This window comes from Acinonyx jubatus, chromosome A2, assembly GCF_027475565.1.
Source record: "Acinonyx jubatus isolate Ajub_Pintada_27869175 chromosome A2, VMU_Ajub_asm_v1.0, whole genome shotgun sequence".
NCBI classification, from domain to species: Eukaryota; Metazoa; Chordata; class Mammalia; order Carnivora; family Felidae; genus Acinonyx; species Acinonyx jubatus.
This window is the reverse complement of record NC_069383.1, coordinates 6,097,924-6,124,082: the sequence shown is the minus strand read 5'-3', so window position 1 is coordinate 6,124,082 and position 26,159 is coordinate 6,097,924. Positions and strand designations below refer to the sequence as shown.

The 26,159-nt window shown below is 61.2% G+C and overlaps 3 protein-coding genes across 6 annotated transcripts; 1 reads left to right on the top strand and 2 right to left on the bottom strand.

The window, feature by feature from the left end:
* Positions 1 to 58: 58 nt before the first annotated feature.
* On the bottom strand, positions 59 to 4,380 carry CDK5 (cyclin dependent kinase 5). Its single transcript, XM_027051198.2, has 12 exons — positions 4,223 to 4,380; positions 3,477 to 3,565; positions 3,317 to 3,384; positions 3,088 to 3,148; positions 2,932 to 2,988; positions 2,087 to 2,182; positions 1,861 to 1,935; positions 1,599 to 1,695; positions 1,360 to 1,429; positions 647 to 707; positions 464 to 544; positions 59 to 337 (listed from the first exon to the last, which is right to left on the bottom strand). Exons 1-12 carry the CDS (start codon positions 4,257 to 4,259, stop codon positions 251 to 253), a joined length of 879 nt encoding a protein of 292 aa, XP_026906999.1. The 5' UTR covers positions 4,260 to 4,380; the 3' UTR covers positions 59 to 250.
* A 1,731-nt stretch (positions 4,381 to 6,111) lies between these two features.
* Positions 6,112 to 21,630, top strand: SLC4A2 (solute carrier family 4 member 2). Of its 2 annotated transcripts, XM_027051300.2 has the most exons (23): positions 6,112 to 6,289; positions 8,505 to 8,618; positions 10,304 to 10,469; positions 10,608 to 10,849; positions 10,930 to 11,048; positions 12,462 to 12,694; positions 12,786 to 12,928; positions 13,931 to 14,111; positions 16,030 to 16,165; positions 16,261 to 16,426; positions 16,579 to 16,693; positions 16,824 to 17,008; positions 17,120 to 17,345; positions 17,489 to 17,704; positions 17,785 to 17,933; positions 18,059 to 18,253; positions 19,112 to 19,366; positions 19,474 to 19,563; positions 19,763 to 19,929; positions 20,316 to 20,569; positions 20,667 to 20,836; positions 21,113 to 21,286; positions 21,390 to 21,630. In XM_027051300.2, the coding sequence occupies exons 2-23, from the start codon at positions 8,568 to 8,570 to the stop codon at positions 21,468 to 21,470; spliced, it is 3,714 nt and encodes a 1,237-aa protein (XP_026907101.1). In that variant the 5' UTR covers positions 6,112 to 6,289; positions 8,505 to 8,567; the 3' UTR covers positions 21,471 to 21,630. The 2 variants fall into 2 exon arrangements, with proteins under 2 accessions (XP_026907101.1, XP_026907102.1); XM_027051301.2 differs by lacking the exons at positions 6,112 to 6,289; positions 8,505 to 8,618 and adding an exon at positions 9,146 to 9,272.
* FASTK (Fas activated serine/threonine kinase) lies at positions 21,124 to 26,105 on the bottom strand. 3 transcript variants are annotated; one of them, XM_027051302.2, is made up of 11 exons: positions 25,897 to 26,105; positions 24,695 to 25,117; positions 24,023 to 24,202; positions 23,757 to 23,896; positions 23,058 to 23,271; positions 22,794 to 22,953; positions 22,454 to 22,545; positions 22,234 to 22,369; positions 22,046 to 22,160; positions 21,834 to 21,937; positions 21,124 to 21,261 (listed from the first exon to the last, which is right to left on the bottom strand). In XM_027051302.2, the coding sequence occupies exons 1-11, from the start codon at positions 25,976 to 25,978 to the stop codon at positions 21,252 to 21,254; spliced, it is 1,656 nt and encodes a 551-aa protein (XP_026907103.1). In that variant the 5' UTR covers positions 25,979 to 26,105; the 3' UTR covers positions 21,124 to 21,251. The 3 variants fall into 3 exon arrangements, with proteins under 3 accessions (XP_026907103.1, XP_026907104.1, XP_026907107.1); XM_027051303.2 differs by lacking the exon at positions 21,124 to 21,261 and having other exon boundaries at positions 21,830 to 21,937; XM_027051306.2 differs by lacking the exons at positions 21,124 to 21,261; positions 24,695 to 25,117 and having other exon boundaries at positions 21,830 to 21,937.
* Between the last annotated feature and the right edge of the window lie 54 nt (positions 26,106 to 26,159).

Below are 26,159 nucleotides of genomic sequence, written 5' to 3'. Positions count from 1 at the left end.
AGAGACCCCTGCCCAAGCCCACCCGCCTCTCAGAGCCACTCTACCACATCAGCCAGACTGTGGGAAAGGAGCCAATTTATGAAATTAAATAAAGTCCACGGAGGGAGCGAAGAACACGGGCCGGGGCACCCCCACCCCGGCCAGGCCCAGCACAGCTGGAGCTCAGCACCCCGTGCACCCCCGGCTTTTCCTCCCCTCCTGGGAGGGGGCTTAAATAGGCCAGGCCCCAGCCCGGCCAAGGTCCTGGAGCCTACGGGGGGCAGAAGTCGGAGAAGTAGGGGTGTTGCAGGGCTTCCTCTGCCGAGATGCGCTGGACGGGGTTACATTTCAGGAGGTTCTGAAGGCGTGAAGAAAGGCGCGAAGAAAGGCGGGTTCAGGCTGGGTTAACTGCCTCCAGCCCCAGCCTCCCCTAGACCTCCTGACAAGTGTCTGGATTCCACCCTCGGCCCCTGCCCTCGGTCACCTGTAGAAGGTCCCTCCCTGTGGCATTGAGCTTGGGTACGACATTCACCAGGGACGTTGTGGCCGGGTACATCGGGTAGGGCTGTGGGGGTGGGGGTGCAGGGAGAGTCAGACCAGCAGTGCGGGGGCCCAGAGACTGCTACAGCTGGGAAGCAAAAGGGACCCCCGCTATTCCCCGTCACACCTTATAGTCTGGCAGCTTGGTCATGGCAGGCCACTGCTCCTCGGTTGGTGTCCCCAGAAGCGTGTCCATGGGGTCAAGGATCACTCAGGTGGAAAGGGGCAGGCGAGGAGCTCTTCCCCTCCTGGGTGGGGGGGGTTCTCATATACCCACCTCCACACCCCTCACTTTATCCCACCGCTCATGACAGAGGCAGGACCCAGCACGTGCAGGGTGTTCCCGGGGCGCGCCAGGCACTTTACAAACGCTCACTCCTCTGACCTATATAAACCCCGATGTCTGTTGCTGATGAACCAGTCGGCCTTCTCCTACTCCCACATCTACCCCCCCCCCCCCCCGCTGCTTTTGGCTCCTGCGTCCTAAGAATTCACTTCTCAACTGGAGGAACACGCTCACGGCTACTCCCCCAAGTGCACCCTCCTTGTCACAGGTCACACACTCTCCAGCAGACAGCTTCAACCCTGCCCTACCGGGGTGTCCGCCCTCCATCCCCTCGCCCAAAGCCACCCCCTCTCCTGGCCCAGCCCACGCACTCTGCGCTCCACAGGCTCCTTACTCCCCTTCATGTTTTTAAAATTAAACTCTACACCCAACGTGGGGCTCAAACTCGTGACCCTCATGGTCAAGAGTCGCACGCTCTACCGACCGAGCGTGCCAGGTGCCCCCTCTGACTCCCCTTCAGAGAGCTCGAGGCAAAGGGAAATGTCGAAGGATATCGGAAGATTCTCTTCAACTGGTCGTCTACGTCATTGCCCGGGAAAAGAGGCCGCCCCGCATTGGCCAGCTCTAGGGGGTGCAGTGGGGTATGAAGAACCCCTCATTCCCATGGCACCCTCTGTGTGTCCTATCCCCAGCCCCAAGCGCCTCACTCCCTTCCCCAGAGGGGCCACTCCAGACCCGATCTGTCCACTCAGATGGGAGAGACAGTGGCTCCGCAGACCCCCAGGCATGTCACCTGCAAAGATGCAGCCGGCCGACCACATGTCGATGGATGTGGAGTACAGCTTGGCCCCAAAGAGGACATCCGGTGGGCGGTACCACAGCGTGACCACCTGGAGAAGACCCCACCCACAGTGACCCCCCCTGCTTAGAGGACTGGGGAGGAGGGGCTCGGTGAGGAGGGGAAACAATTGTGTGGGACCTGGAGTAGGAGACGGAAAGATGCTCAGAGGGGACCCCCTCCCTCACCCCCATCTCCCACCCCCCCTCCAGCTCACCTCAGCTGAGTAACAGCGAACTGGGATCCCAAAGGCTCGAGCCAAGCCAAAATCGGCCAATTTCAGCTCCCCGTTCTGAGTGGAGATAGAAAGGGACTTTGAGAGGGGTTTTCAACAGTCCCAGGGCAGGCCTCCTTCTTCTGCCTCCCAGCCCAGCTCCCCCCATCACTTGTTCCAGCCAGTGACTACAGCCTCCCTGACCTCCCACCATCTCCCCAGGAGGTACCCTGTTTATCAGCAGGTTCTGGGGCTTCAGGTCCCTGTGCAGTACATTGCGGCTGTGACAGAATCCCAGGCCTTTCAGCAGCTGGAAGAGGAAGGACTGTGGGGTGGAGAGGGGTGGCAGGGGGAGAGCATCAGACCTTCTGGAAGGAAGCTGCACCCAGTAGTGGGTCATGTTCCCCTCTTCACCCTCTGCTAGAATCAAAACCCCACCCATCTTTCAGCAACCTCATCGCTTTGCTACGGAGGACCTGCTTTGTACGGTGGTAGGTATTATATACCCATATATATAGGTATGTATGTGGGGGCCCTGCTCCCCACCCTTCTAGAACTTACAGCCTGGTGGGCCTTCCCCCCCTCCCACTCTGATCTCTCCCCTAACTGGCCTTAGGTAAGCACACACTTCGTAGCCATCAATATATATGCTGTGCTGTATTATCATTCAGCACTGCTTCCCCTGGGACTGGGGCCAGGCACTCAGGCCTAGCACAGTGCCTGGCATACAGCAAAGCATCCAATAGGTGTTTGTTGAATGCATGGATGAATGAGTGAGTGAGTGAGTGAATGAATGAATGAATGAGTGAACGAACGTATCTCTCTGACTCTCATTTCCTCGTCTCTCAAATGCAAATCGTATCACTGATATCAAAGTATTACTGTCAGATCAAAGAGACCATGTCAAGATGCTTGCTCAGACAGAAAGCTCCTGGAGGGTAGAGACAGGGTTTTCTCATTCTGACACCCCAGCGTGTCCCCGCTCAGGCCCTGAACTTGGTGCTCAGAGAGTGCATACGCTGAAGACAGAGTGCCACTTGGCCTCAGTGAGTCTCCAGGACACTAGCCCCTCACCTTTACAATTTCAGGATCTAGGTCACCATTGCAGCTGTCGAAATACTTCTTAAGGTCCTAAAAAGGGATGGGGGTGGGGAACGTGACAGAGTTTAACCTCAGTCTGGGCCCCTATACCCTCCCCCAAGGCTACTGGCCCCCAAGTCCCCCTGTCACCTGGTCACAGAACTCAAAAACCAAAGTCAGCTTCTTGTCGCTATGCAGGACGTCATGAAGCCTAGGGAGGAGGGAGGACTCAGCGGGGCAGGTCCACGAGTTTCAGCCTCAGGTCCCCAAGGGATCTGTATCAGCCCAACCCTGGTCCCAGCATCAGCCCAGCCCATCTCTGAAGCCCCCCTCCTCCAACTGACCACACAGGCAAGGAGGACCCTGCCCATCTACACACCTGACGATGTTCTTGTGCTTCAGCTCTTTGAGTAGGCAGATTTCCCGAAGGGCTGAGCTCGGCACTCCCTACACATGGGAGGGGGCCGGGTGGGCAACAGTCACATCCCACCCAACCTGGGCCCTCAACCCCCTCCCTAGCCCTGATGTCCCAGTCCTACCTCATCATCGTCATCCAGCCTCACCCGTTTCAGAGCCACAATCTCATGGGTCTCTCGGTTTTTGGCCTTGAATACTGTTCCATAGGTGCCTACAGGAAGGTCGGGGGCGAGGGTAAAGATGGGACACCCTTCCCACCCCAGGAAGTCCCTGTCAGGAGAGCAGGCAAGGCAGGTGTGCGTTATTTCTGATGTCTGGACGAGTAAGGGAAGAGATTGAGGGTGAAAGGCTCAGCATTTGCAGAGCTTTGTGAGTGACGAAGGGGCAGAGAAGGTGCCTGTAGATAGATGGCTCACGCGTGTCTGCAGTAGGGATAGGCTGTGGCTGCGAGGGTAAGGAGGTCTATAATAAAGGCGGTGCTTCCGGAGGGTCTGGGGATGGTGGGCAGGTCTGGGAGAAAAGTGGGGGTCGGCAGAAATGTTGAGGTTGGAGGTCTGCATCGAGAACTGAGGCTGGGGGCTGGGTGAGGTTTTGCAAATGGTGCTGAGGCTACGGGTGGAAGATGCAGGAAGTGTTAAGGTCGGCAGGTGGGTCTCCAGGAAGTGCTAAGGTTGGGAAGGGGCGTCTGCGGGAAATGCTAACGGGAAGGACAGGTGTCCGCAAGGAGTGTGGAGCTCGGGGCCAGGGCTGCAGTCGGGGCTGAGGTCGGAGCCTGTGGGTATTGCTGACGGTAGAGGAGCCAGGCTGCAAGGAATGCTGAAGGGTCTGTAGAGGAAGATCTTGCAGGAACATCTCGTAGTCCCATTACCTTCCCCAATCTTCTCGAGTTTCTCGTATTTCTGCATCGCGGCGGCCGCGGGGACCCCTACGGGCCCTGGGTTCTAAGACTTCGGCCCCGGCGTTGCAGAGGAGGCGGCACCCCAGCCTCCGGCCCTGCCCCGCCTCCCCCCTCCCCCCCCCCCCCGCCTGCGCAAGGGCTTCTGGGCCGTGTAGTACTAAGGGTACGCAGGTTTCCCAGCAATGTCCCGGGCATTAGGCAAAAAAAGACTACAACTCCCAGTAGGCGGCGCGAAGGTTCTCTGCAGCACTCGCTTCCCGGGGCCCCGGTTCGACAGCGGAGGAAAACCTTGGACTTCAAGCCCCAGGAAGCATCGCGTGTCCGCTTTCCGGGCCTCACAGCCGTCGCGCCACAGCTCCCAGTGTGCCCTGCTCTTGTTATTCCTTTCTGTGATCACAACCTTCTTTTGAAAAGGGTTTCTCTGGGACTACACAGCCAGAATGCAGTAGGGTGGGGGTGGGGCGCTCTCTGGGGTTTGGCGGCCTGCATCCCCGGCCTGGATAGCTGCGCTCTGACGCGACTGATGGTGTCGAGGTTCCAACGACCTCCTGACAATCGCGCTACGGATTTCCACCTCTCCCCAGGCCATCTGGAGACCTCAGGATTGATTGGGGAATGGCTCCGAGCCATGTTTTGGTGATGACTTCACAGGGACCAGCTGAACCACAAGGCTGGGAAGAGAGGCAGGTGTGCCCCTGGATTTAACTTACGCCAGAGACCCCTCTCTGCCCTCGGCCCCGTGTGTCGTCTCGGAGCCCACCCGACTCCAGCCGTTCGCTACACTGTGACACCCCAAGGCAAGCTGGCTGGAACACTGGGAGTCCCCCTCCCCCCCCCCCCCCATACCAGTCTGGAGAGCCCGGGCCCACCGGAGTCAACCAGGGTGTGGCCGAGGACTGGCAGGTCGGCTACCGCCCTCAACAGACAGAAGCACAGACAGATGCTATACTTGCAGCAGCCTTGACCTCATCCCTTAAGGAGTTGATTATAGATTTTCTTGCTCTCCTCTCTAATTGTCTCATGATTGCATTCTTGAGGGCTGTGAACTGGACAAAAACGGCCCCAAACAGCACTCCTCAGCACCCAAACCATAGTTGGTGCTAAACATTTGTTAATTAACTCGTTTAGACCAGACCGTTTTTGGCAAACACAAAGCTGTGCTTCACCTGGTGGCATACTAAAAAATATAAAAATTTTAAAAAGAAAAGTATACTCCTCCTCTGGAAGAATTTATCGTCGAGTTGAGAAAACCAGAAATACACAGAGCGATCTTTAATGGCAGGGGATGATTATAATAGGGTTCGAGGAGGGAGGTCGCCACAGGGAAATCTCTCGGAGGCACAAGTACCCGGTTCGAAAAGTCTAGGTCAGCTCAGGGTAATAGGAATCCAACCTCCAGCAGCAATCACCCCTATCGCCAACCCCCTCCCGTCCCCCAGGCAAAGACGCGGCCTTTCTTGGAGGCAGTGGGGATTACTGGGGAGGGGGTGGTGAGGGGGGTGGTAGGGGGAGAATCTTGACCCCGATGCATTCTATTTCAAGTTCCTCCGCCCGGAATTTCCCGATCATTTTTGTGTCGCGGTTTTCCTGCCTGGGATCCCCAGCGTAAGGCGGGCTCCCTTCCGCCCCGAGGTGCCTAATGCGGCCAAGAGACGGCGTCCTCAGGGTGCTCAAGTCCCGTGCCGGGAAGCCCGGGCGGCGGCCTCACGGGACTGAGCCGAAGGAGAGAGGGTGGCCGCTGGGGCGCCGGGCTCCCAGCGCGGGGCGGTGTCTGGAAGCGCGCCTCCGTCCCGGGTCTCGGCCCCGGCTCCCCGCCTCCCTACCCGCTGCGGCGGGGCCGCGCACGGTGCGCCGGGGGGGCGCGCACGCAGGGGGCTGGCCTGCCCGCGGCGCGGGGGAAAGTTGAGTTGGGAGAAGTTGGGAGCGGCGGGGGTGCGCCCCGAGGTGGGCACTAGAGAGTCGTCGGGAGCGCGCGAGGGCTCCGGAGAAGGGGGAGAGACCCCGAGACCCCCGGGGCACGAAGTCCAGAGCAAGCGGGTAAGCGGAGAGGTGGCGGCGGAGGAGGGCCAGGGCCGCGGAGGGAGGAAGGGAGGGGGAAGGAAAGGGGGGAACTCGGGACTCAGAGCAGGGAGGGAGTGGAAGTGGAGGAAGGGGCGGAGACTGGGGCGCGGGGAAGCGAGGTCTTGGGGAGAAGGATGCGGAGGCGCGCGGAGTGTGGGTCGGGAGCGGGATCTGGGGTCCGTTTTTTAGAGTTACCTAAATCGAGGGTGCCGCGCCCCCTGCCACCAGGAGAGGGTAGTCTCTGGGAGGCGCCGCCGGCCTTCCCAATTCCTGGGCGAGCTCCAGACGATACCCCCTCCCTAAGATCCCCTGCTCTATTCTTAAGGCCCGTCCAGGGTGCCTTAGCCTGGGGGTCGCCCCAGGCCGCTACCCCCGACCTCCGGGTTAGGAGGCGGAGCTGGGAAGGGAGGGGGTGTCGGGTCAGGTCAGGACAAGGGGTCAGGCAGAAGAGGGAGCACCTGGGTGGGGATGGGAAAGATGAGCCTGGAGAGTTGGACCTGACTGGGGGGGGGGGGGGGCTGGCTTGTCTGGGTGGGGAGCCGGTGCTGAGTGTGGGGGCGGCGCTGCCTGAAATCCACTTTATCCTCCTCCCTCCGCCCCCACCCCACCCCCACCAGCCACACGTCGAAGAGCTGTGGAATGTGCGAGTTCACTTGGGGGGTGGTTAATGCCCAAGTGGGGGTCCGGGGTGCTAATCCCTTGGGCAGGGGTGGGGGAGATGCTAATCCTCCGGGCCGGTCGGGGCTGGTCCCGGAATGTGCCCCCACCCCGGATTATCGGCACCGATGCTCTGGACAGAAGCTGCTTTGTGTTCTGGGACGGCGGGGAGGGGGTGGGGGGCGGGGGGTGGAGGAGTACACTGAGGGCACAGCCTGGAAGTGGGAGTGGGGCACCTGCAGGTGCCCAAGACACCACACGCCCTTCTCAGGCGGGGGTGGGGGGGGCCTCCCTGTGCCCCTCTCCCTTACACCAGACGTGATCTGGCTGAAGGCCTGCTAGGGGGAGGTGAAGAGAGCGTCAGCTGAGTGGGAGTGCTTGCCAAGAATGTGTTGCTCCCGGCTCCCCACCCTGGACTGACCCCCCAGATGTATATTGTTTGACCCTCCGCTGACCTGTCTTATGCTGAGTTTGCCCTAAGTGGGACACTGTGTCCCCCCCCCCCCCCGCCGCCCCCAACAACACACTGGGGAACTTATTAAGTACTTTACTTTGGAGAACCTTGAGTGCCCCCCCCACCCCCGCCTCCCCCACTAGGAATGAGTACCCTGGTTTGCACTGGTCAGGTTCCTTAACCACAACTGTTCTGCTTCCCCACCACACACAGTGCCCTCCCCAGACACCCCTACAGTCACAGTCAGGAGGGCGTCAGCCCTGACACTCATATTTTCCTGGCTCCCGCCTAGGGGAGGGGAGGGATCAGGACTGCCCCTTAGGGCAGAACCTCAGGGTTTCTGTGCCCACCCTCTTCCCAGTCCGTCACGTGCCCCTCCCCCATTATAAAGCTCAGTCCTGCCAGTGCCCGCTGCCCGCTGTCTTCCCTTCCTCCCTCCCACTGAGTGAGTGGAGTTGGGCTCCTGCCCCTCCCCCCAGGGAGCAACTTCATCAGGGGAGGGGGCACAGTCCTGTGTCTCCTCCCAGCCCTGGGTCTGGTGTCTCTGCCACCCCCTTGCTTGCTGTTTGGGGCTCCCTCCAGTCTCTCCTTTTCCTTCTCCCCACTCTGCTCCACGGGGTGTCTGCCTCTCCCCAGGATACTCTTCTGGTCAGCCCCCATCGGGTGCCACCAGTCACTGCTCCTGATTCTGCCTTTTCAGCCTGTCTTTTCTCCCCCTCTCTCCTCCACTCCCCACCCTGATTTCTGCTGCCTTCTCTGGAGGTCTGGGCCTGGACTCCCTTAGTCACTTGGCCTTTTGTGGCCTCCTTGGCCTCCGTCCTCTCCTCTCTGTTTTTCTCATTTCTTCCTATAAGTAACTTTTTTCTTTGCCCTCCGGCCTCTAAGGGCCACCCTAAAACCCTTCCTAGTCTAGAGGATCCTGAGCCACAGGGAGACCGGTCAGTGCCAGCTGGCGGGAAATCCCTGAGACCTGTTTTCCCCCCCTCTCCGGGCGGGGTGTATGTTGGGGGGCTGAGCAAGGCCGGGGCACTTCTGCCTGGAGGCCTGCTCTCACGTGATCGGTCCTCTCCCCCTGCTCAGGTTATGCCGCCGCCTTGTTGCCCTGAAAGCCGCAGTGACAGTGAAAAGGGCTAAGATTTGGCCATGAGCAGCGCCCCCCGGCGCCCCGCCTCGGGCGCAGATTCTTTCTGTACTGTGAGTATTGCCCAGTCCACCTCACCGCTCCTCCCACGGCCACAGGTGCTCTGACGGAGGGTCCACATCAAACGGGTGTGTGCGTGTGTGTCTGTGTGTGCATGTGTGTGTGTAGGCAGACTCTGGAGGAAGGGGAGCCTCTGATGGATTGGGGAGGGGCGCTGCCATCCCTCCCCTGGCCTTATTGGGGTCTCTGGGGTCTGGGATGCGTATTGGTTGGAGGGGGGTCATGCTACTTCCAGTCCCTTGGAGGGAGTGGAGGCTGTCTCCTGAAGACCTGGGCGGTTCTTTAGCCTCAGAGAGAGAGGAACTTTGGGGACCCTGGGTCTGTAACCTGGCGACCCCCTCTGACCCAGCTTTAGAGGCAGTAGTGCCCTAGCACAGTGGTTCTGGGCAGTTTGCAGCAACAGCCCCGCCCCTGGCCCCACGTGCCACCCAGGCCCGCCCTGCCCCGCCCCACGTGGCCATCGCCCCACGTGGCCCCCTCCTGATTTTCCTGAGGAGTGTAATGATTAACCCCAAGTGCCATAATCAGCCCCTTATTGGTCATCTGGCCCAGCAGGGCACGTGACTGGGAAGGGGCACGGGCAGGTCCCCTCCCTCTCCTTCCCGAGTTCACCCCTGCCTGCCATGGACTTCCTCCTGCGGCCTCAGGTGCGAGGGGCTCTTGACCCCCCCTGTTCCCACCCTGGGTAGCTCCCTGTGCTCACTCGCTTCAGCCACCTCCTGCCGCCTTCCTCCTGCTGCTAATTCTGGTGAGAGTGGAGCCCGGCGCTTGGGGAACCGGCTAGAGCTGCCGAGATGGGCGGTGGCGGGGCAGGGGGGGGGGGCGGGGAACAAGCCCCCCCCCACCCCTGTATCTTGTATCCAGTATCCCTGCCACTCCCTGCTGCTCCTGTCCCCACCTCGGTGTCTCTCCAGGACCCGCCTTCTTCTTAGTCCTCCTCCCCTTGCTCTGGCCACTGGCACCGCCACGGAGGGGGCTCCATACCCCGCCCTTGGAGATCCCGATGCCCTTGAGGTCCAGAAGCTCTAGAGCAAATATTTGGCGGTGCTTGGAGCTGAGACTGGCAGGGGTGGTGGGGGCTGGACAAAGACTGTGGCTAGGCAGCAGGCTGCTTAGCTAGGCTGAGCTCTCCAAAGCATCGCCGCCACCCACCGCAGTCCGCTGCTCCTCTCCTGCAGTATGACTCAGGTGGGGGAGGGGGTGAGAGGCGGGGCTAGGAGCCGGCTGAGGGGCCCTGGGCTCGGTGGGGTGCCGCTGGGGTTGGTGTGGGGGGGGGGGGAATTCCTGACAAGGTGAAGCGTTGCATTCCTATCCAGGGGCTTGGTTTCACTTTGACTCAGAAGAGTCCCGGCCAGTCAGCTTGGGCACCTCCAGAAGTTACTTTTCAGGCTCGATAGTAGTTCTCCAGCCAGAGGGGATTTGTTCACCAGCAGCCATGTGAACTGGCCAGTTCACACGCCCTGCCCTACCTCGGGGCTGGATCCACAGGATTCTGCACCTGCCCTAGAACGGACCGGAACGGGCACAGGCACACGTGCCAGGCGCGGATGGTCCTGGCCTTTGAGGGGAAGGCTGCTGGTGGGGGGGTCCTGGATCCCCAGCTTAGCACAGGGTGGGGTTTCGGGGTACGACCCTTGGTGAGCCCCCGTGTGTCCTCTCCACCCCTTCTTCCCCACAGCCAGAGCCAGAGAGCTTGGGCTCTGCAGCGCCTGGGTTCCCCGAGCAGGAGGAGGATGAACTCCACCGCACCCTGGGTGTGGAGCGGTTTGAGGAGATCCTGCAGGAGGCTGGGTCTCGAGGAGGAGAAGAGCCAGGCCGCAGCTATGGGGAGGAAGACTTTGAATGTGAGGGGGCAGCGGGGGCACTGGGCTCGACTGTCCAGCAGGGGAGGGGCTGGGGGGGCTTAGTGGGAGGAACCAGGGCGGCGGGGGAGGGGAGGGATGCTGCGCCTCGCCTGCATCCAGGCCCCCTCCTCCCTGTAGACCACCGCCAGTCCTCCCACCATATCCATCACCCGCTGTCTGCCCACTTGCCTCCGGACGCCCGCCGCCGCAAGACCCCCCAGGGCCTGGGAAGGAAGCCTCGCAGGCGCCCTGGAGCCTCCCCTACCGGGGAGACCCCCACCATTGAAGAGGGGGAGGAAGATGAGGATGAGGCCAGTGAGGCCGAGGGGGCCCGGGCACTTACCCAACCGTCCCCTGCCTCCACACCCTCTTCGGTTCAGGTGAGTGGGGGCAGGGCTCCTGGGGGTGCCTCCGGGATCCCTAGCCTGGCCTCACCTGCCCTCATGGATTCCTGTTCCAGTTCTTTCTCCAGGAGGATGAAGGCCCCGACCGGAAGGCAGAGAGGACCAGTCCATCCCCTCCTCCACCGCTGCCCCACCAGGAGGGGGCTCCCCGGGCCAGCAGAGGGGCCCAGACTGGGTAAGTGTCCCCAGAGACTTCCCCTCCTGGTGTCAGTGAGGTGATGTAGGAAAAAAAAAGAAGAAAAAAGCACGAGCCTCAGGATCCTCAGACTGGGGGCTCAAATCCCAGCCCTGCCCCTTTGGGCAAGTACAACCTCTCTCAGCCTCAGCCTTTCCGTGTGCAGAAGAATAGAACCTCTCTCGCAAGGCGGTTGCAGGAATCGAAGGGTGGTGTGAATGAAAGTTAAGTGTGGGTTGGCCTGGCACAGAACAGGTGTGCAGGCTAAGGCCGCCCCCCACCCCCCACCCGCGTCTCCTGCACCTGTGGCTTCGGGTAGAGCAGCGAGCACTGGATCAGGGGTTGGATCCGTAACCTCCGAGTATCCCCCGGGGCTCCAAAGATGCGAGAAGACGAGGAGAAGCCCCTTTTGCTCCTGGGAAGTGGCACCAGAAAAGTTACTGTGCTGAAGGGCAGATTTAGACGGTATCAGCGGGGGATTGGAGTTTGGGGGTGTCAGCCCGAAAAGGCTTGTTGGAGGAAACCACTTTGCCCTGGGTCTCAAGGTCACCACTATCACGGACCTGTTGTTTTCTGGGTGCCAGGCAGTGTGAAGGGCTGCGGGGAACAGAAGGGCGTGCTCCACGACTCTCTGAGGCTGCAGGCAGCACATGGGCCGTGTGCACGGGGGCACAAGCTGGCGGGCAGCCCAGGGGCCGGTGGGAGGCGGAGGAGCCTCAGAGAGAGCGTAGCGTTGGAAAAGTAGGTCAGATTTGTGGGCAGGGGTACAGACAGAACCGAGAGCCCGGGGGCGAGGGGTGGGTGGATACTGGGGGAGAAAGCCTGTCGGGAGGGCCTTGTTCGGGACCTGGGCTCGGGGCTGGGGAGGAGCCGTTTAGGATGATGTGGCAGGGCTTGGGCTCCCTGGCAGTGGCAGAGAGGAAGGGGGCATCCTGATTTGGGGGACAGGAGCAGAAGCTGGCATCTGTAAGGACAAGGCGTTTGTGTTCTCATGACCTCCAGGGAGCCGTCTATACTTTTAAAGGCCCGTTCTTACGTACTTGCCTCCATTGGGTTAGGAACTTGGACGCGTGACCCTGTTTGGGTCCATGGCGAGGGGTGTGCTTGGTGGGGGCGGGGGCGCCGTACTAGGTGCGTTTCCCGGCACCACCTTGCCCCACACCCCAGGAGGCTGGCCCCAGCTCTCTTTTGCTGCTGAGCAGTTTATGTTTGGAGGGAGCCGGTGTGATTGCTCCGGCAGCACGGCCAGGAGAGGGTAGGGCCAGATTTAAATGCTGCATCCGCTCCTGGGATCTTCACTCTTCTACGCCCACACCCACCAAGAGCGGGGAGCGGGAGCAGGAGGTCTGGTTGGAGTCCCCTTCCCGGGATCCTGCTGCGTGGCTCCCGCTCACGGCTGCTCTGTCGGTCCAGAGCCCCGGCGGAAGAGGTGGCGGCTGTGGCCAGTGGCGCGGCAGGAGGTGATGACGGGGGAGCTTCCGGGCGCCCCCAGCCCAAAGCACAGCCTGGGCACCGAAGCTACAACCTGCAGGAGAGGAGGCGTATTGGAAGCATGACTGGGGCTGAGCAGGCTCTGCTGCCCCGAGTCCCCACAGACGAGAGTGAGGCCCAGACGCTAGCCACCGCTGACCTAGACCTCATGAAGAGTGAGTGCTGGGCGCGGGCCGTGCCCCATGCTGGTGGGAACGGGGCGTAAGAGAAAGGGGGAGCCTGACACCGTTCCTCTGCCTCCCGCAGGCCACCGGTTCGAGGACGTTCCTGGAGTGCGTCGGCACTTGGTGCGGAAGAATGCCAAAGGGTCTGGGCAGGGTGGCCGGGAAGGGCGAGAGCCTGGCCCCACGCCTCGGACCCGGCCCCGGGCTCCCCACAAGCCTCACGAGGTACTGTTCTCTACTTCATGCTCTTCTGTCATCTCCCTGTCCATCTTCTCCCCACAGCCGCCCCCCGCCCTCGCCCCAGCAATAATTTCAAACTCCAGGACTGCCATCTGCAGTTGTGAGGCTTGTACACTGCACGAGAATCCTTGATGTTGTTGAGTTGGGTGTTAGGATTCTGTTTCACGTCTTAGACCCTGTTCTTTTCTATATCGTGGCCGTTTCCTGGCAGCTGGCAGTGAGGAGCTTGAGGACCCTTTGGGCCAGAGGTGGCTCTGTAGAGCCGTACGCGTCATTTTTCGGAATCCAGTCACCTGTGCTCATTTGGGCCTTCCACACCTGTGAAGATGACAGCCCGGCTGGCACGAGCCATCAATCAGGGGCAGCGATTGGCCAGGATCACTGTTACTTAGTGACGCTGTCCATGTTAGGCTCCAGGGCTCTGGTCTTGAACCCCACCCCTTCCAGTGGATTTTTTTTTCTTTTGACCTTTTTATTGAGGTCCCACAGCATACGGCGAGGTGCGCTGGGGCTGACCATACAGCTCGGTGATTTTTTTTTTTTGCACATGGAAACACCTGGCTAACTCTCCCTGGACACAGAGCGTTTTCCGCACTCGGTTCCTTCACGCCTCTGCTCAGTGCCCTCAGCGGTGACTGCTCTTCTGTGGTTCTCAGTTTTGTCAGTTCTTGAACGTGTAGACGTGGAAGCATAGGACACTCCAGTGTCGGGGGGCGTGGGTGGTGACCGTTCATCAAGCATTTACTACGTCACGTACGGTGCCGAGCATTTTGTGTACTTTTTCTTTCGATCCTCATAACAGGCCTTTGAGGTGGGTATTCCTACTCCCGTTTTACAGAGGAGGGAACTCCGTACCTATGTACCTCCGTGCCCGCGTGCCATGCCCCGTGCCGGGTCACACGCCCACCCTGACACTGGTTGTCTTGGAGAACAGCCCCTGGGCTCCGCCGGCTCTGACCTTGTCGTGCCCTTTTATCTTATCCCAAGGTATTTGTGGAGCTCAATGAGTTGCTGCTGGACAAAAACCAGGAGCCCCAGTGGCGGGAGACAGCACGCTGGATCAAATTTGAGGAGGATGTGGAGGAGGAGACGGAGCGCTGGGGGAAGCCCCACGTGGCCTCCCTGTCCTTCCGCAGCCTCCTCGAGCTCCGCCGGACCCTGGCCCATGGTAACCTGCCCTGCCCCCCCGCCCCATCCTCATCCCAGGTAAATCTTGTTGACTGAGCCTGTTCTCTAGGACCAGAAACCCACAAATTTATCTCTTTTTTTTCCTAATGGTTATTTACTTATTTATTTTTATTATTTTTTAGTTGCGGCGTGTTATTTTTTTAAAATATTTTTTTAAGCATATGTAATTTGAGAGAGCGAGCGCGAGTGCGGGAGGGGCAGAGAGAAAGGATCCCAAGCAGGCTCCGCACCGTCAGTGTGGAGCCTGATGTGGGGCTCGATCTCATGGACTGCAAGATCATGAGCTGAGCCAAAATCAAGAGTCGGATGCTTAACCAGTTGAGCCACCCAGGTGCCCCAAATGTTTGTTTATTTTTGAGACAGAGAGGGAGACAGAGCACAAGCAGGGGAGGGGCAGAGAGAGAGAGTGAGACACACGATCCAAATCAAGCTCCAGGCTCTGAGCTGTTAGCACAGACCCCGACGTGGGGCTCAAACTCACAAACTGTGAGATCAGGACCTAATCAAATGCTTAACCGACTGAGCCACTCAAGCATACCCCCGCCCCCCTCCCCCTCCCCCCCAAATTTGTCTTAACCAGCACATTGTATGATGTTACCAGAGCTCAGGACAGAGCCTTCTCTTCTCATGATGTCATATAGCTTGTCACCTCTTGGGCTCTGTCATTGGTGATTGCAGGGCAGGATTGACACAACTCTCTGTTATCTGGGATTTTTAGCAAATGGCTTCTTTAAGTGATGTTTTCAGATAACTGAAGCTGGTATGTTTGGGATGCTGACATGTTTTTAAAGAATTTTGATGGAAACTTTTCTGAAATGATCTAATCTATAGGGCTACGTGAATTTTCTTTTTCTTTTTCTTTTTTTTCAAAGATTTTTAGTTTTAAGTAATCTCTACACCCAGCGTGGGGCTTGAACTCACAACCCCAAGATCAAGAGTCACATGCTGCACCGACTGAGCCAGTCAGAGGCCCCACAGGCTATGTAAATTTCACTAAAAAAATAAGATGCAGGAGTCTTGAGGTCTAGGTCTGATATTTCTGCTCTTTGTTTGCTCCTTCCCGCTGGGGAAGTCACTCCCGGTTGCTGTCAGAAGGCCTATTTGTATGCAGCTGGGGACTCAGAAACCTTCTGTCAGAATTATTTCAAAACCAGGGGTAAATAGACTCTGAGCGAGGCTTGCAGGCTTTGTATGAGGTGCCACAGTGCAGGTGCTTTATCACAGGACTTTGCAATCCGTTTTGGCTGCTCAGGGATCTTTGGTTCTGTCCGTTCTTTGGTTCTGTGTTCCTGCAAGTGACCTTGACAGATGACCTGGTCGCTTTTGAAAGGACTTCCATTTCTGTATCAAACAGTCGTCCAGAGCAGTGACTGGGAGAAAGATCTGGAAACTGTCCTGTGAGCAGCTGTTGGACTTGGGGAAGTCAAGGAGCTTGGGGCGGAGGGTGACATATTCAGGTGACTCAAGGCCACAGATGGGCTGTGTCACGCTCAGAGGGCAGAACTAGGACCCTAGAGTGGATGTTAGGGGAGGCAGCGTGGGGCTCGCTGAAAGGAGGAACTTTCTAACAACAAAAAAAGTGACCCTGCCTGAGTGGACGGCCTGGGGCGCCCCAGTTGAGGCTGCGCGCTCCTTGGAAGGGGCCTCTGGGAGGGCCCTGCCTCGGTGGCCTCTGCTGAGCCCCATGATGTTCTCGTGGGAGAGAGTGCTGGAAGGAACAGGTCAGAGAGGTGACGGGGCTGGGGCCTGGAGCCCTGCTCGCTGATTTCTCGGCCAGCGCTCCTTCCTGGGACCATACTTACCTAGCTGGCCCCTTGTCCCTGGTTCTTTCTCCCTTCCGCCCCCTGGCTGCGTTTCTTGCCTGGGGATGAAGGCCCCTCTGTGCCATCCTGTTCCAGGGGCTGTGCTTCTGGACCTGGACCAGCAGACCCTGCCTGGGGTGGCCCACCAGGTGGTGGAGCAGATGGTCATCTCTGACCAGATCAAGGCTGAAGACAGAGCCAACGTGCTGCGGGCCCTGCTGCTGAAACACAGGTGAGGACCCCCCCCCCCCCCCACTGCTGCCCCTGCCTGCCTGACCCTTGCCCTGGCCACCGTTCTCCTTCCTTCACTGCCCTCTGCTCTTCTAGCCACCCGAGTGATGAGAAGGACTTCTCCTTCCCTCGGAACATCTCAGCCGGCTCCCTGGGCTCCCTGCTAGGGCATCACCACGGCCAGGGGGCCGAGAGTGACCCCCATGTCACTGAGCCTCTCATCGGAGGCGTTCCCGAGACTCGGCTAGAGGTGGAACGAGAGGTGAGGGGGAACGGTGGCCCTACCTGGTTCAGGTCCCAGCCACCACGGCTGGCCGAGGGACTGCGAGCGAGCCCTGTGTGAACACGCCGGGTGGGGCGGCGGGGTGGGGGCTGGGGCCGGCAGGGCTGAGCTCCGTTCTTCCGTGTTTCCAGCGGGAGCTGCCACCTCCAGCCCCGCCAGCCGGCATCACTCGCTCCAAGTCCAAGCACGAACTGAAGCTCCTGGAGAAGATCCCCGAGAACGCCGAGGCCACGGTGGTCCTTGTGGGTATGTGGGCGAGTCTCGGGGGCAGGGGTGTCGGCGGCCACGCCTGCCTCGGTGCCACCCTGGGGCTGGGGACCAGGGGCCGGGGGGCGGCCCGTGCCCTCTCCTGCCCGTGATGGCACCGTGCCCTTAGGCTGCGTGGAGTTCCTCTCCCGCCCCACCATGGCCTTCGTGCGGCTGCGGGAGGCCGTGGAGCTGGACGCGGTGCTGGAGGTACCCGTGCCCGTGCGCTTCCTCTTCCTGCTTCTGGGCCCGAGCAGCGCCAACATGGACTACCACGAGATCGGCCGTTCTATCTCTACCCTCATGTCCGACAAGGTCAGGCCCTCCCCAGCGCCCGCCGGGATGCCCCGGGGGTCTCTCCCAGCCCTGCTCCGGGCCCCTTGGCCTCGCCCCGTGCCCTCACCGGTCCCCGGCCTGCTTTGACAGCAATTCCACGAGGCAGCCTACCTGGCAGACGAGCGGGAGGACCTGCTGACCGCCATCAACGCCTTCCTGGATTGCAGCGTGGTGCTGCCGCCCTCGGAGGTGCAGGGCGAGGAGCTGCTGCGATCCGTCGCTCACTTCCAACGCCAGATGCTCAAGAAGCGAGAGGAGCAGGGCCGGCTGTTGCCCACGGGGGCGGGACTGGAGCCCAAGTCGGCCCAAGATAAGGGTATGGGCCAGTGCGGGCCAGGGGCGAGAAGCGGGCTGCCCGTGGGGGCTCGGGGGCTCCGGCTGGGGTCCGTGTGTACGTGGAGGAGCGGGGTGAGCACGGAGGGGCCGCGGCGGGCGCCCTGACGGAGGCCTGGGCTGCAGCGCTCCTGCAGATGGTAGAGGCGACAGGCGCAGTCGAAGACGATCCCCTCCGGCGGACGGGCCGGCCCTTTGGGGGCCTGATCCGGGATGTGCGGCGCCGCTATCCCCACTACCTGAGTGACTTCCGAGATGCGCTTGACCCCCAGTGCCTGGCCGCCGTCATCTTCATCTACTTCGCGGCCCTGTCCCCTGCCATCACCTTCGGGGGGCTGCTGGGTAAGGAGAGGCTTCGGGTGGGGGCAGGGCACGCACAGGGCCCTGGTTGCCAGCTCCTGAGCTGCTCCCTGCCACCCCAGGAGAGAAAACTCAGGACCTGATTGGGGTGTCAGAGCTGATCATGTCCACGGCGCTCCAGGGTGTGATCTTCTGCCTGCTGGGGGCCCAGCCACTGCTGGTGATCGGCTTTTCCGGGCCCCTGCTGGTGTTTGAGGAGGCCTTCTTCTCGGTAAGGGCCCGCAGGCTACCTGGGGGCTGGCTCTTCCTGCCCCGCCGCAGCTGCCCCTCCTGTTCCCCGACACGCCCGCCTTGTTAGCCCCCCCGGGCTCTGGACCTGACCGGTCGCCCCCCCAGTTCTGCAGGAGCAACAACCTGGAGTACCTGGTGGGCCGCGTGTGGATCGGCTTCTGGCTGGTGCTCCTGGCCCTGCTCATGGTGGCCCTGGAGGGGAGCTTCCTGGTGCGCTTTGTCTCCCGGTTCACCCAGGAGATCTTTGCCTTCCTCATCTCCCTCATCTTCATCTACGAGACCTTCTACAAGCTGATTAAGGTGAGCAGGCCCTGCCTGAGAATAGGGCTGGGAGGGGTGAGGCCTCGGGACCAGAGGGAGCCAGGGCACATCCTGCCCGTCTCTCATTCTCACTTCCGGGTGTGAGGTTCCAGGCTGTCCGAAGCTCCCCTGGGCTGCTGTCTGAGGAGCCCACAGAGCACGGGCTGGTTCTTCCTCCTGGCCCCTCGCCACCCTCCCTGTCACCACCAACACACATACTGGAGCTGCACGTCAATCTTAAAAACCCACGTGTTTTTGGTTTTTTTTAATTATCTTTTTATTTTTGAGAGAGAGAGTGTGAGCAAGGGAGGAGCTAAGGGGAGGGAGACACAGAATCCGAAGCAGGCTCCAGGCCCCGAGCTGTCAGCACAGAGCCCGCCGCAGGGCCCGAATTCACGGACCGTGAGATCATGACCTGAGCCGAAGTCGGACACTCAACCGACTGAGCCACCCAGGCGCCCCACTCACACGTGCTTTAATAACAAAAGTAATACGTCCTTTTGTTGAAGTGGCAAACAACCCAGAAGCATAGAAGAGAAACGCCCCCAAGGTGACAAAGAGTCCCGGCTTGGGCACCAGACCCTTGCCTGGGTCAGGCTTAGGAGACTGCCACTGCAGTCCTCTGCGCCCCGTACTCTGCCCCTCTGTAGTCCGCAGCTGCCCGAAGTAGACGAGCCCCTGTCTTCATGCCCGGTTTCCCTTGCTCACAGCTGGCGACTTCAGCCATTTTCTTGATCAGCAGGACAACCCCTGTGAGGCCAGGCCCACCATCCCCTATCCCGTCTGCCCCGCTCAGCATACATCCAGGCCCAGAAATCTTGCCAGTTTCACTGATGGAGTCCTTTGTCCTCTCCCCAGATCTTCCAGGAACACCCCCTCCACGGCTGCTCCGTCTCCAATAGCTCTGAGGCAGACAGCGGCGAGAACACCACGTGGCACGGGGCAGGAGCCACGCTGGGGCCGGGGAATGGGAGCTCATCTGTGCCAGCCAGGCAGGGGAGGCCCCGGGGCCAGCCCAACACGGCCCTGCTGTCGCTGGTGCTCATGGCCGGCACCTTCTTTATCGCTTTCTTCCTGCGCAAATTCAAGAACAGCCGGTTCTTCCCTGGCCGGGTGTGTGGGCTGAAATGCCGGAGGGAGGTGGAAGCGGGGGGCCAGGAAGGGTGACTGAGTCACGGCTGGAGGGAGGCGGGGGGCCTGAGCACGGTGCTTGCCCACAGGTGCGGCGGGTGATTGGCGACTTTGGGGTGCCCATCGCGATCCTCATCATGGTGCTTGTGGATTACAGTATTGAGGACACCTATACCCAGGTAAGGTGGAGCACACGCAGCAGGGAGGGGGTGCTGCCTGGCACCCGGCTCCAGATGTTCTCCAGCCCAGCCCCTGCCTCTCAGCTGGGCACACACCAGGCCTCTGCCACAGCAGGCCCTCGGCATTCACCCTGCCTGTCGCAGTTCAGGGCTCTCCCTCCAAGGTTCACCGACCCCCAGGCCCACCTCTGTCCTGCAGAAGCTGAGCGTGCCCAGTGGATTCTCCGTGACAGCCCCAGAAAAGCGGGGCTGGGTCATCAACCCTCTGGGGGAGAACAGCTCCTTCCCCGTGTGGATGATGGTTGCCAGCCTGCTGCCCGCCATCTTGGTCTTCATCCTCATTTTCATGGAGACTCAGATCACCACGTGAGTGGTCCCAGCCAGGAGGGTGCCCTGTGGACAGGAACCACATCATTCACGGAAGGGAATCCCAGCCAGCCTGGGAGATAATGGGTGCACTGGGTGGGGGGAGCCCAGGATGCCTGGCTGGCCCCTAGAGTTTATTTTGTAGACAATAGAAAGTTCCATTGACGTTTGCTGGGATGGGCGCAGTACGGACCGGAAGCTGTCCTGAAGGGCAGGGAGGGTGGCCTGGGGAAGGCTCAGCCGTGACAGAGGTCTTATCCTGACGGGATGGGCAGGGACCACCAGCTTCCAAAAACAGACAGAGGCTACTGGCTGGAAGCTCTGGAAAGACACGGCTCTGTGCCAAGCCGGTTCCAGGGCGTCAGTGAGTGCCTGTCCCCACTCAGGCTGATCATCTCCAAGAAGGAGCGGATGCTGCAGAAGGGCTCCGGCTTCCACCTGGACCTGCTGCTTATCGTGGCCATGGGAGGCATCTGTGCCCTCTTCGGCCTGCCCTGGCTGGCTGCCGCCACTGTCCGCTCCGTCACCCACGCCAACGCGCTCACCGTCATGAGCAAGGCCGTGGCGCCTGGGGACAAGCCCAAGATCCAGGAGGTCAAGGAGCAGCGGGTAACAGGGCTGCTGGTCGCCCTGCTTGTGGGTACGTCCACCTCTTGCCCCCGCCCTTCCCAGACGGGTCTCTGAGGATGGGGAGCCCTGGTGCCAGCCGTTCCTCCCTCTCCGCCCCCCCCCGCCAGGCCTCTCCTTGGTTATTGGGGACCTGCTCCGGCAGATCCCCTTGGCTGTGCTCTTTGGAATTTTTCTGTACATGGGAGTTACCTCCCTTAACGGGATCCAGTTCTACGAGCGGCTGCACCTGCTGCTCATGCCCCCCAAACACCACCCAGATGTGACCTACGTCAAGAAGGTAAGAGCCCACTTCGAAGAGCCCCGTGCCTCTGCCCCTCCGGGTCCGTTGCGGGGGGGGGGGGGGTCATACTCTCCGGCACCCCACCTGCCCACTTGGGCCAGCCGCCATTGAGTCTGCACAGACGCAGCTCTGGTAAGCACCCAGGAAGGCCCTTCCATCCCCACCCCTGTGCAGGGAAGAATGCGGCGGGCCTCCTGAATGTGGCGGGCCGGGTGGCCCTCCGAGGCCGGGGAGAAGCCTGGGCTCACGTGTCTCCTCCCGCCTCACCCCCAGGTTCGGACCCTCCGTATGCACCTGTTCACAGCCCTGCAGCTGCTCTGCTTGGCCTTGCTCTGGGCGGTCATGTCCACAGCCGCCTCCCTGGCCTTCCCCTTCATCCTCATCCTCACAGTGCCGCTCCGCATGGTGGTGCTCACCCGAATCTTCACCGAGCGAGAGATGAAATGTGTAAGGCCTCCTGCCCCTCCCCACCAGCCCCGCCGGCACCCTCTGGGGTCCCCTTCCAGCTTGAGGTCAGGATCCACCTTCTTGATTCCCTCCACCCCCACAGCTGGATGCTAATGAGGCGGAGCCAGTGTTCGATGAGCGGGAGGGTGTGGACGAGTACAATGAGATGCCCATGCCTGTGTAGCCGCTGCCTGGACCGACAGCCGAGGGACAGACGGACAGAGGGAACAGGGGCTGGGGGGTGCTCTCCCCCTCCCCTCCCTCATTTTTATTTAAGTGAATAATTTAAAGTCCCCTTACCATCCTCACCCCCCCCCACAGTAAAGTGCTTCGGCCCCCACCTATCCTTGGCCTTCTGTCTCTGTATGGGGAGGGGGCACGGATGGGAAAGAGGTGGGGAAACCCAGCCCACTCCCTGTCCCAGAAACAAGATGCAAGATGAGGAAGGAAAGGAATTTTAATGAGAAACCAAAACAGAGAAAGCCAAAGTGCAAATCGTCCACCCCCCATCGGAGGGTCATCCTGAGCCCCGTGTGTGCCCCCTCACCCCCCTTCAGGCCCCCAGCGGAGGCCCAAGGCCTGGAGCTTCTGCCTCAGGTAGCTCTTGAGCTGGGGCAGGCCTCTCTGTGACTCCAGTTCCTCGAAGGGCAGCTGCGGGGGGGGGGGGGGGGAGGACAGCTCGTTACCCACAGGGCCCGTGGGCTGAGGGGAGAAAGGACGGCGTGGAGTCTCTCCCGGGGCGAGGCAGGGGCCGCTCACCGGCAGGAGCTGGTAGCCCATCAGGCCCAGGTGCCGCTCCCGTAGGGCCCGCGAGCCCAGCAGCACTCGGCCGTCGCGGCAGAAATGCCAGCGCTCCCGCAGCATCAGCACCACCCTGGAGGGGGCGGACCATAGCTCAGGGCGCTGTCCACAGAGGCAGGGGAGGCTCCTCCGCCCTCTCCCCTTACCTTTGGGCCGGGTCGTGGGTCGTGGGCTGAGAGGCAGCCTGGCCCTGGGGACAGGACCTGGGAGGGTATGGTAGGAAGGGGTCCTGGGTCCTCACGGGCAGCACGGCACCAGAGCTGCTGACACACAACAGGAAGTCTGGAGGGAGGAAGAGAAAGGGCCGCTGGCTTCCAGCCACGGCTCTGTATCCCTGCGGGCTGGGCCACCCCACCTGGGGTTCACCTGTGCAGTAGCCTGGAGGCACGGTCAGGTCCTGCCGGTACTTCTCTTCCCCCAGCAGCTGGCGCAGCCCCTCCGCCACTATATCCTTGTGACTGAGAGGGGAGGGGGAACACCGATATGGAAAGGCTTGAGAGTCTCCTCCTAAATCACTCCTGTACGCTTCTCCACCCTGGGCAAATGCCTTCCATGTCCCGAGGCCCGTTTCTGTCCCCTCCCGTGAGCACTTAGGGCGCACGAGCACGGACAGTTCAGGGTCCCCCTGGCTCCTCTACTCTGTGCTGCTTGCAGGCTGGTCCCCTCCCCTCCCCTCCCCTCCCCTCCCCCAGGCTGCCCCATCCACCTGTACTTGCAGCGGGCACGGTCAGTGATGAGTGGCTGGGGGAAGATGGGCACTTGCTGCCTTCGGGGAAGGCGGGGACCCCGGTATCCTGGAAGTTCCAGCTCCACGGCTGCGTCCAGCAGGGAGAGGTAGCGCCGCACAATCAGGGCGTGAGGGGTGCCTGTGGGAAAGCAGGCCAGAGGCTCGCTGGGCTGCGGGGCCCCACCCCCACTCGCCCCTGCCCGCTGGCCCTCGGGGACCCAGCCAGCCCTCCTGTCCGCGCACCACTGATGTGGTTGATGAATCCTGGGGAAAAGACAAAGTGCAGGGCCCTGAAGGGCAGGCACCGCAGCTGGCACAGTGACATCAAGATGTTGACAGTAGCCAGGGGAGCCACCCCTGCTTCCCGAGCCAGGATCCTCTCAAGGCAGGGCATAAACTGCTGTTCCAGGGGCAAGTAGTTCAGCCGCCCAAAGGGCAGGACCAACTTCTGTACCACCTGTGAAGGAAGAGCAGCCCTTCACCCCGCACGAAAGTTCTCTGGTATCTGCCACAAGCTGAGCCTCGGGGAGGCTTGGCCTGCAAGCTGCTGTCTCTGTAAAGGCAGAACGATCCCTCTACCCCGGCGTACACACCAGAAGTTTGACAGCGTAACCAGTGTCTTGAGCCCCGTGTGATTAATCAAACCAGTAGAGGAGACGTCGCTGTGGGGGCCGGCCCTGAAGACTTAGAGGAGTGGGCTCAACGAAGCTAAGACAGCGCCGCGTGCTTGGAAAACTGCAGAGAACCAGGCATACACGCTGGGTAGGTGGACAAGCCAAGAGGGTGTGAGCAAAGGCGAACCCCCAGGGGCCAGAGCAGAGAGCCTAGCTGGTTGTCTGCGGCAGGAAGCAGCAGCCGGTCAAGCTGCGTGGGGGGCTGGGCCTGACACGGTGCCTGAGGAGGGCTGGGAGAGGAGCATGGCAGGGCGGGAGGTAATCCCACCTTGCTGCTGAGCTGCATTTCCTGGACCACCAGGAAATGGGCAATGGCTTCCAGAAGCTGGGGCTCCCGCAACCGGTGCCGGGCCAGGTGCTGGGCCAGGAGCACCATCACGTGGGGTGTCAGTTCCTCCGGCCTGGCCTCTGTGAAAAACATCCTATTATGCTGGACCCTCGGGCCAGATCTGGACGACGCCTTTTAGCCCAGACACCACCACCTGCCTCCTCTTCGGCCCCTCCCCGCCACCTGCCTTTAGTCCCCTCCAGCACCTGCCAGGCTGCGGATGAGATGCTGCCGCGGATGCCTCAGGAAACGAGGGCAGCTCAGAGCAGCTTCCAATCTTTGCCCACCGCGAAGGACAGGTTGCAGAGAGGGAGGTGGCTTCGGAGGGAGGCGGAACCTTCTCTCCTGCTCCAGGGCACACATCAAGGGCCCATCTGATGGGAAGCCTGAGAGGGAGAGGGTCAGAGGAGGCAGTCCTGGTAACGAAGAGCTGCTCTGTTCCAGTCCTGGGTTCAGTGGGTGAATTCCCAACCTCTCACGTCTCCACGTTCTGGACTGGAAGGGTTGCTACAGTGTAAGTGGAAACACTGGAGAAAGGTGAAACGCCATGTGAACGTATGGTATCAGGACGGTCTGTGGGGAAGGCCTTATACAAAGATGGCAAGTGACTTCTCATCTCATGCCAATGGTGACACGCTATAGTGGCTTTCTAGAGCACTGTATTGGAAGGAATCAGGGTTGGCACCCTAGCTAAGCTGGAACGAAGGCTGCTGGACTCCTGGTGTCTGCTGTGAAGACGGGAGGGGCAGCAAGCGTGCCAGGGTATGCGCCATTCCTGGCAGAGCCTGAGAGGTGAATTCTGTCAGTGATCTCGGGTCTTCTATGCTCTTTCTCTACGCTTCCGTTAACACCCACCCACCCCCAGACACCCTCCTCACCAAGTAAGACTGCAAGGTGCAGACACGCGTGGATGGTGTGAATATCAAAGGAGGGGCAGTTTCGGATGATGAGCTGACTCAAGTCCTGTAGTGTGGCCTGCTCCACAGGAGGGGGCCGTGGCTGAGACCCCAAGAGCTGGCCCAGACGACGAAGTGCCACGGGGTAGTGATGGGCGCGCACCTTGGTGGGGTTCTGGCCCAGCCAGCGCAGCAGCTCCCCGGGGCTCCTCGCCTGTTCCAGAAGCCGCTGTAGCCCCTGCACGGGGCCTGCATGGAGGCCTCCTCCAGGAGGCCAGTCCCCCCACTTGCCGGGCCCCAGACAACAGGGCTGTACTGGCGGGAGCAGCAGGAGGCCAGAGAGCCGAGCAGCAGAGGCCTGGGCAGAGAGCAGGACTCGAAGCATGGAGTTTGGTGTTGGAGACCCTGAGGGGCAGCCCAGAAAAGGGGGTGAGGTTTTCTCCAAAGGGGAGGAAAACCCGCTTACTCCTTACCTCGCTCCCCAATTCAGAGGGCCCTGGGGTCGGAGCAACCCAGACTCATGTTCACTCTTCCTGGAGACTGCTCTAGTCTTCCCCACCCCGCCCCTCTCTGCCTCCTTCCATCCTTTGAAACGGCACCTTCGGTGTACGCGGCACAGTGATATTTACAAAGCAATTCCACATGCATTGCGTATCTCCTCTGGTCCTCTACACACGCCTATGAGGTGGTAGGCAGGGCTGGCACCACATCGATTTCACAGGTGGAGAAACCAAGGCCCAGAGAGGAAAGGCAGTGAAGCCTGAGGTCACGAATCGGGTTAGTGGTCGTGCCCAGCCTGGAGCCCAGCTGGCCCCGTCGATACGCCCTCCCGACCACCTCCCCCTCCCGCAGGAGGCGGCAGCGGCGAGGAGGGTGGAACGCGGGCTCCGCAGCCGGCGGTCCTGGGTTCCATGCTGGGCGCTCCCGCTTACCACCGGCATGACCTTGGACAAGTGGCTTCGTCTCTCAGCCCAAGCCTCCTCACCCGTGAAACGAGAACGCAGCGCCCACCTCGCGGGGCGCCCGTGGAGCCCGAGCGCGCAGCTTTGCAAAGGTGCGGAGTCGGCCGTGTCAGGGACCCCCACACCCACCCGAGCCCGGGGACGCCAGCAGACCGTGGTCATGGTCGCCAACGCCAACTCCCGCCGCCCTCCCGCAGCCCGCCCCGCAGATGCCACCCCTACATGACTCCCCAGGCCCCGCGCAGGTCGCTCCCTCAGTCGGTCTCGGGGCCCGGGAGCCGGGCTCCCTCCGCGGCTCCCTCATCGGCGGGCCACCGAGTCCGCCATCTTCCCAGCAGCCCCCGGATCGCGGCCCGGACGCCAATAGCGGCTCAGTCCCCGACCGGGACAGACGTGGCTCCCGTCAGGCCCTGCGCGCGCCGCGGCCGCCGCGGCCGCCGCGCGCCCCGCCCCCCGCTTCCGGGAAGCTGCGCGCGCCGAGCCTG